The sequence below is a fragment of the Aulonocara stuartgranti genome, assembly GCF_965226115.1.
Source record: "Aulonocara stuartgranti genome assembly, chromosome: 6".
NCBI classification, from domain to species: Eukaryota; Metazoa; Chordata; class Actinopteri; order Cichliformes; family Cichlidae; genus Aulonocara; species Aulonocara stuartgranti.
The window spans coordinates 27,935,556-27,943,520 of NC_138944.1; the positions used below are offsets into that span (position 1 = coordinate 27,935,556).

A 7,965-nucleotide genomic window follows, 5' to 3' on the forward strand; every position below is an offset into this window, starting at 1 on the left:
TTAGTTTCACATTAGATGTAGCGGGACTCAAGCCTCAAGCAAAAAAGTGCAGAAAAAAGTAGTCCACAGAATATTTCCCCAAATGTCTTGGGAATCATCAAGGTGTTTTTCTGGTAAATGGTGATCTATCACATGGATGCCATTTTTGTTTATTCTCTTTCTTATTGCTGAATCATGAACTCTGACCTGAACTGAGGTGAGGCCAGCAGTTCTTTAGATGTTCTGGTTCTTTTGTGACCTGATGAGTTGTTGATGCGCTCTTGGAGTGATTTTGGTCCTGGGAAGGCTCGCCACCGTTACAAGTTTTCTCCATTTGTGGAAAATGATCTCACCGTGGTTTAGTGGAATCTGAAAGTCTTAAATGGCTATGTTGGGGGAGGGAAATTACTTTTTATATCATACAACACAGTGAATCTAATCACTGCAGCTAGAAATTATTACTTTAGGTTCAGTTATGCCATATTTATTTATACTATTAGTTTCAGGTATCAAAGTTAAGATAAAGCATTTTAATCACTGTCGATTGTAAATGTATAATTCACTTGTTTGTGGGAGCAGTTTCAGTAAAGTGCATTTGTGCTCAAGACAGTTTTATCTGGCCCCGGGTCTCAAGTTGCGGTGGTTCAGTTTTTCTCACCTACAGGCAAATCTGGAGAAATCCTGCATATTTAAACTCAAGGCATCGTAAAAGCGGATCTTTTACTGTTGTTTCAGGTTAGCTCTTGTTATGATATTCTGAAAAAACTGGAACGAGTTTGCCAAGAATGTGTCAAAAAATGGGTTTGGTAATCTTTGGTGCTATGAATATTCTTGCAACGGATGAGCCAAAACTAAACAATGAAACCAATTCCACAGCACAGAATACAAAGTGGTCTTTATTTTGCGTGAAAGACAGTTCATCAACCTTACATCACAGCTGCTTACAAAATCACGATTTTACAAAAAAGCCAAATTGAGAAGTGCGTGTCAAACATGCAACGATGAATTATTTTAACAGCGTAAGTGACACATACAGCTGGCTTGCTGTACATAAACAATTGCATTCTCATGATTTGTCACATGTAAAAACAGCATCAATGTGCAATCAAACTGTGCTTCATCTCTTATGAATTAGTTGATATTCATGGTGACATGAGTTTTGCAGAAGAACTTTTACTCAGTTTGCTTGTGGTTATTAAGAAAATTGCATCACTGAAGTACAAAATGTCTTTAGTAAATTTGCATTTCATTATTAATTATTAATTTTTTAAAAAAGCCACCATGAATGTTTCTTTAAGGCTGCAACCAAAAGCTTTTTTCCATCAATATTCAATATTTCTTTTACTGGCTCATTGTTTGTGGAAAAAGGCACATCACTGATCCCTGAAGCCAAAGTGAACATATTCAAAGATCATGTTTGGTCTGACCAAACCTCTTAAGTTTACGGGGAAAGGATGGTACTACTTTGTAGTTCCGGTTGTCTGGCAAATTAAACTAACCACATCCTGAAATGTCTAACACTTTGCACCGTGGACTGCCTATGAGGTTAATCGGCCCAGTCAAGAAGCCATGAAAAGAGTAGTGAAATAAAAAAGTTCAAGTATGTCTAACGTGTTAAAATATGGCTCAAAAGACAGCATTGTGCGGATTGCTGAGCACTTCCCATGCAGGCTATTAAACCTGTTTCCCCATCAAAGATTTTCACAAGCAAGAGAAAGAAATAGACCTTTAGAAAAGAAAAAAAAAACCCCAGAAAATTAAAAATGTAATTCTGAGCTTTCTAACCCACATACATTTAACTTACAGGATGCTCTTGAATTTGCTACATAATAATTTACCCACCAGGTTCAGGTGGTGCTTTCATTCAGGCTTTGCACAACGCATCAGGTACCGATCCAGTGAATGACATCACTCACACAACAATGGAGACAAATACAAATGTAAATAGAGACGAAAACAAAAAAGACAGACCATCTTCGTGCTTAGACACTTAAGTTACAATAGGCTCCTCATGTATGAGATATTGTTGCTGGTGGACAATCAGCCCGTCTATGGTTTCATGATTACACAAACGCAGAAGGTCAAACTTCCTATCAAACTGACTCACAACAGTGTTCCCTGAAATGTGCAGTGTAAACAGCAAAAAGGCGTCTACGTGTAACACACTCAGCCCGGAAATTCAAGCTGTTATTACTTGTAGACATCTGTAGGTTTTATGTCATGTTGGTATGTGAAAAATAACCTTCCTTTTGGTTAAAGGGCCTGCTGCTGGGGTAAAAGTGAATGCCAGACTTAAATAACTACTCAACACTGAATAAACTTAATAATGCCAAGGTGGTGAAGCATCACTGACATTTGCATCGTGTCTGCCCTCCAAGCAATATGAACGTTAGAAGAGATATTGAGTTGCAAAGTGTACATTTAAATTAAAAAAAAAATTCTAGCACTCCCAAAGCCTTTCTTCTAGTTTTCTGACATTAACCAGAAAAATACATCTCTTTGGTCAGCATCGACACAATACAGGGGATTTGTTTCTTTGCATGAAACCCCGGAGAATTGGAGGCAGACTCAAACTCTACTGCCACCTTGTGGTTCACTCGGGTCATGATGTGCAGGATCTCCAGTTCTTTTCCGTACTTGCTGATCATGTCGCACACCGACTGGATGAACCAGGACCCAGTCTGAGTATTCCTCCATGAGTAGTAACCTGTGTGTAGATGAGTCATGGAATATGCTTTGTTCAAATACAATATTTCTTAAAGGAAACAATATGCAAGCATGCAAAAACAAAGACAAGAAAAAGGAAAGGCCCTTATTTTAACCTGGGGCAGTGGAGAAGGCGTAGAGGAAGTCTGCTTCCACAGGGATCTTAACACCATCAGTTCCGCTGTCTGTTTCAATGCCTGGATCCAGATTTGTACCTCTGCAAGCCTATTCAATGTCAACACATGCACAAAAAAAGAAGCAGTGTTCGTTTACAGGTTTGCAGGTTAGAGGAAGTGGACTAGAAGAGAAACCACCACGGTACCTGGATGAAGAAGAGCTTGGGTTTTCCCGCCAGTGATTTACAGCGATCGCCTCGAAAAAGTGAAGTTAGGTGTTTGAGCGCTACTGAGCCGTCCGTGCCGAAGAACAAGTCTTCATCCCCGTGACTCAAAAGAATGCAGACAAAAGAGGCTGAGTTGCTGTGATCTTCCTTGGATGCTTAAAAAAAACAAAGAGATGGATAAATGAATACACGTACAGCTGATACATAACAAAAGCATGTGAAAAGAGTCAGTAGCATGAGGCTTATTTTTAATTTTACGAGTAGCAGTGGGAGGTTTAAATCATTCTCACCAGCAGTTAAAACGTTCATTATCTGATCAACTGTCTGGTCATTGTACAGCTTCACATGATAACCTAAATTTTTAAATACTCTCATGGCGTTGCCTGCATCCACGTCAGTACCGTTTCGCTGATTCATGCCTGGAACACACAAAACCACAATTCTGGTTACTTCAACATGAAAACCATGTGCAAGACAAATCAACATTTCCTCCTTCTGAGTGTACAAACAAACAGACAATATAAATGGAGCGCATTTTGATTTAGCTTTTCCACACGACAGCCGGGCATGAGAAACCTGACTGGATGTAGCAGGAGGGAGGTGTACTGCAGCTAAACAGCAGCATCTTCAATTTCTTCTTTTAACACGCTTCTAAGTGTTGTACAAAACCACATTATCGGTCCGTTTTATATTGGATTCTGTTGGTACAAGGGTTTTTTTGCCACTGGCAGGTCAGCATTAGCAGCATGTGCTGTTCGGTGTGCTAGACTCAAGCGAAGCAGGAGCGAGTCTGCATGGATCTACCCAATGACTTTGGTGTTTACAGGCGCACCTATTCTTACTAACGCATGATCTCCGCCCATCTTGAGCAGCAATGAGCCAGAAAATAACAAAACCTACACAGCTGTAAAGAAACGAAAAAAAAAAAAAAAAAAGACTGCTTTACAGTCACACTGTCAGGGCTTATTCGTCATGAGGCACCTGAACAGAAAAAGAGCTTTGTTATTGTTCAGGTAACACCTGCTCCTTTCCGCTAACTAAACGACGAAGTACAGGATCAACCACTACTGATGTTTACTTGACTCGACGTGTTTGCTCTGAGAACATCGAGATGCATGTTGAATACGCAGTCGTGTGTGCCCTTTTAGTCCTGCCAGACAAGTTTTCAAAAACACAAATCTGATGGAATATTAAGACCATCACAGGACGTTTGTAAAGACAGATGTAGAAGCTGACTGAGACTGGGGGGTTTGGGGGCACTTCTGATTTTTAGAGGGCAAAAAAAAAGAAAAAAAAGAGATATTCCCATTTCAGTAGATACAAATAACACATGGCTATACTGACAAAGATAAATGAAAAGCTGCCATTTGATGTTTATTTTGATGTTTATTCATTGCTATCACGTAAGGGACCTGAGACCTGTATATCCATCAGTATAGTCAGGTGTACATCTTGGGCTTTCTGGCTTTCTTTTCAAAATGATGGGCAAAACTTTGATTCAGTGTCCTCTATGGTTGGCAATAGGAGTTACTAATTCCTGAGTACTTCACTTTTGCTCAGAATTGTAGGAGATTCAGACTTATCGCAGTGTGAGGGATGAGATATTAGAGCAAGATGAAAGGTCAGAGAAGGACACACCAGCTTTCGAGGAGCCTGAACTCGAGCGCAATGATGGCACCAACCATCCGTTACAGTTTTAGGGCTCTGAACAATTTCAGAGAACATAATCAGCTAAAAGTTTGATTTCTTAAACTATTTAATATGTGCCGATTAATGATATATTTGCTAGAAGTGCATTAAAATGTATTGTTCCTTTCTCTGTCATTTACATTCCAACCCCACTGAAATGAGGTTAAACCTTTTTTCTTTGTTAAAACAAGAACATGAAAACAGGACAACACAGCCCACAACCACCAAGCCTGGAGGCCCTCTGATTACCTCAAACAGTAAAACAGCAAACAGGTTTTTGGAGAGACAAAAAAGAAAAAGTTAGAGAACACAAACCAGAGGGAAAGGTTAATCTCTGAAAGTAAATGGAAAAAAAGCCAGTATCACGCAACCAGTATAATCATCTGAGCCTCAGAAAATGATAAAGAACTCTGTGCCAACACCCAAAAGCAACAATATTTAAAACAACTTCATTCCTAATAAAATCTACATTTTGAATATTCTCAAACAAAATACTCCACAGCAAATGTTGAACAGGAAGAGGAACTGATCAGCATACTCTCTTGTGGTGCCAGTCATCTTATAGATCACACCCATGCCTTGCGTGCCTGATCATACTTTGAGTCATGTGTCTGAACTTGCTGATGAGCCAGCTGACAGTAAAATGTGCTGGCAGCTCCCAAAACCTACTGTCATCAAATGCAAGGATACTTAACACGTAAACTGCAACAGATCCAACCAGAACATCTAATAAACCTGCAGTAAATGGAGGAAATAGGAATCCACAGCATTAAGGTTAAACCTTCCACACCTATAAACTCTCAAAAGGTGTAGAAGTGAGATGAATCACCTGGTTTCTGTCCTACATAGAGAATAGAGGAGAAGAGAAGCCACACTTTAGCACTGCCTCCACACTGTGGGCCATTACTGCATAGAGTTCAAGCCTCAACGCAGTGATGCGACACGTTACCAAGGGAGAGCTTAGCATTGCAAATAAGCCCTAACAAACACTTGTCAACAGGCAGATGAAACGTGAGCCTTTAGCCTCAACACACACTCATACAACAAGGTGGCATCACCTCACATTTAATACTCAAAGAAGTCCCCTCCTCCAGCTTTCTACCATGCACACCCCTGTGTCAAAGGCGTCTAGTAAAAATGGGGGGGTGGATGTATTGTCAATAGAAACACTAGTATGGGAATGACACCTAATTAAAGTTTTAACAAAGAAAATTTGAGACAATGGATCCATTACCCAAAGTTAACCTTTACCATTAGTCTGGATTCACTTCCCTATGTAAATAGTTAACTCGGTGCACCACCCATACCTGTTTTTATTTACTAAGCATGAAGAAAACAAAGCAAATACATTTTCTAATGTGTTAATACAGCAACTGGTTTCAACAGTTGTGCAAACATTGTCCTCTATATCAGCTTTGGTCTCTGTATCACTAGTTTATTACTTCACGTAAGGGCCCTAACTTGGCTGAACAACAAAGTGCAATAAGAGCAAAACTGAGCTAATAAATAACCTGTAACCCACATAGTGGTTGCTTTTTTGTCCAGATCCATAAAATATCTTGCACTGAACTGGTTGTAATATAAATTGCTAAAGCCCTGAACTCCAGCAGCACAATTCCCGCACACACATCCCAACACTTTAACACGTTTTAAGACCTTCATGTCAAATGTACAGCCATACTGGAGTGGTTTATGCATTCTCTTAGGAAGGGAAAGGTCACTGGTTTGATTCCAGTCGAAGACACAAATCCCTTCGGGGTTGCGTCAAGTGTAAAAACTCTGCCAAATCAAACATGCGGAGCTCCCTGCTAAAGTCACCCTTTGTGACAAGGGAGCTCTAGGTCAATTTTTATGTCTAAAGTGCATAATGGAGTTCAGTAGATCCAAGTTAAATTATGAACTGTATGCATGCAGCAGAACCCTGATGAGCTCTTTTGCATGCATAGTTCCAAAATTAAAGCCTTAATTTCTTCACCCAACTCATCTATATTATGCAGTGCTGGTCAAATCATCGCACATTTCACCTAAAGAGAAATGGATCATCAGTTTGTCTAATGTTACACACGTTAAATGTCACAGACCTGCTGTATATACCAAGTGTAGCTCTACAGCTTCTCACATATGTGACATTTTATCACCTTTCGATTTGCGCTTGAAACTGAATCAGGAAGATTAATTTTAGATGTTACTTACAGCTGTTTCGTTTCGAGTTTAAATTTCAGAAACTAACAGACCGCCCAAATGCTCACCTGTACTCCTGTCAAAGTTCTTGTTGTTGATGATGATACACTGGCCAATTCTGGGGAAATCGAGGCGGTATCTGAAGCTGTGTGACTGGGGCTTGGCATCCACGTCCATGGGGACAGAAGCAGACGAAGAGCCCGCTGATCTGACGGACAAGCCAACATTTAGTTTAGAAGTTTAATGTGTGATTAGAAACTCAGCAAATAATGCACGTCAGAGAGATGCTGCTGTAAATAAAGAAAGAAGCATGCAAAGATTGGACTACAGTTGCAGCTCCGTTATATCAAACGATCAAATAGCACAATGTTAAAGTACAGCAGAGCGTTAATACAGCAGTAAAAAAGGAGGAGAAGAAGAAGAAGAAGAAGACAAAACGAGCGGCTGTGATCTTTGAGGTCAAGGACGACAAACGGTTTCACTCTTACCATGAACCGTCAACAGGATATGAACACAATAGATCGCAACACATAAAGATCGCTAACTAGCTTAATCCAGTGACTCACTGTTTTCCGTTGCCTGGCTTTGCGTCTGTATCGTCCACTCCAGGTCCGGATCCGTTTTCCGACATTTTTCACAGGCAAGTAATTAAACGCTACCCAAACAAATTCACGCTCTCTATGTGACAAAGAGAAGGCCTCAAAAATGCCCAGTCGTGCTCTGGCAGCGGATGTTCTCCCTTTACTGCTGCTGTGTGGTCCTGAGGGACTCTCTGCTGACTGGTAAACAAAAGATGCTGATGTCACTCAGAGATGCGCTCGTTTTACGTTCAGGGGCGTGCCGAGACGAGAACAGCTACAAACGTCCACGAAACGACTTCTCCAGACGCAAACAACATACGTTTGATCACTGAATTTAACTAACAATCGACCCAAGGCGTTTCACAATAACAGAAATATAATTTAATTCGGGTTCTTACATTTTATTTTTATTTTAACTCGTGTAATACAATCACTGGCTACTTTGTTGAGTACACCCATTCAACCACAATTTTACATAAATATCAG

General features: G+C 40.2%; 1 protein-coding gene across 1 annotated transcript; it reads right to left on the minus strand.

Annotated features, from left to right (window-relative positions):
* Positions 1–857: 857 nt before the first annotated feature.
* On the minus strand, positions 858–7,694 carry casp3a (caspase 3, apoptosis-related cysteine peptidase a). Its single transcript, XM_082535948.1, has 6 exons — positions 7,465–7,694; positions 6,967–7,106; positions 3,319–3,447; positions 3,008–3,183; positions 2,802–2,910; positions 858–2,686 (listed from the first exon to the last, which is right to left on the minus strand). The coding sequence occupies exons 1-6, from the start codon at positions 7,527–7,529 to the stop codon at positions 2,457–2,459; spliced, it is 849 nt and encodes a 282-aa protein (XP_082392074.1). The 5' UTR covers positions 7,530–7,694; the 3' UTR covers positions 858–2,456.
* Positions 7,695–7,965: the final 271 nt, after the last annotated feature.

Bases quoted from the DNA above. Each gene is read 5' to 3' on its own strand.
- casp3a (XM_082535948.1), bottom strand. From the start codon at position 7,529: ATGTCGGAAAACGGATCCGGACCTGGAGTGGACGATACAGACGCAAAG. The intron at 3,448-6,966 runs GTGAGCATTTGG...TGTGTGTTCCAG, and splicing joins GAACTTTGACAGGAGTACAG to GCATGAATCAGCGAAACGGT. The intron at 3,184-3,318 runs GTGAGAATGATT...GTTTTTTTTAAG, and splicing joins AATGAACGTTTTAACTGCTG to CATCCAAGGAAGATCACAGC.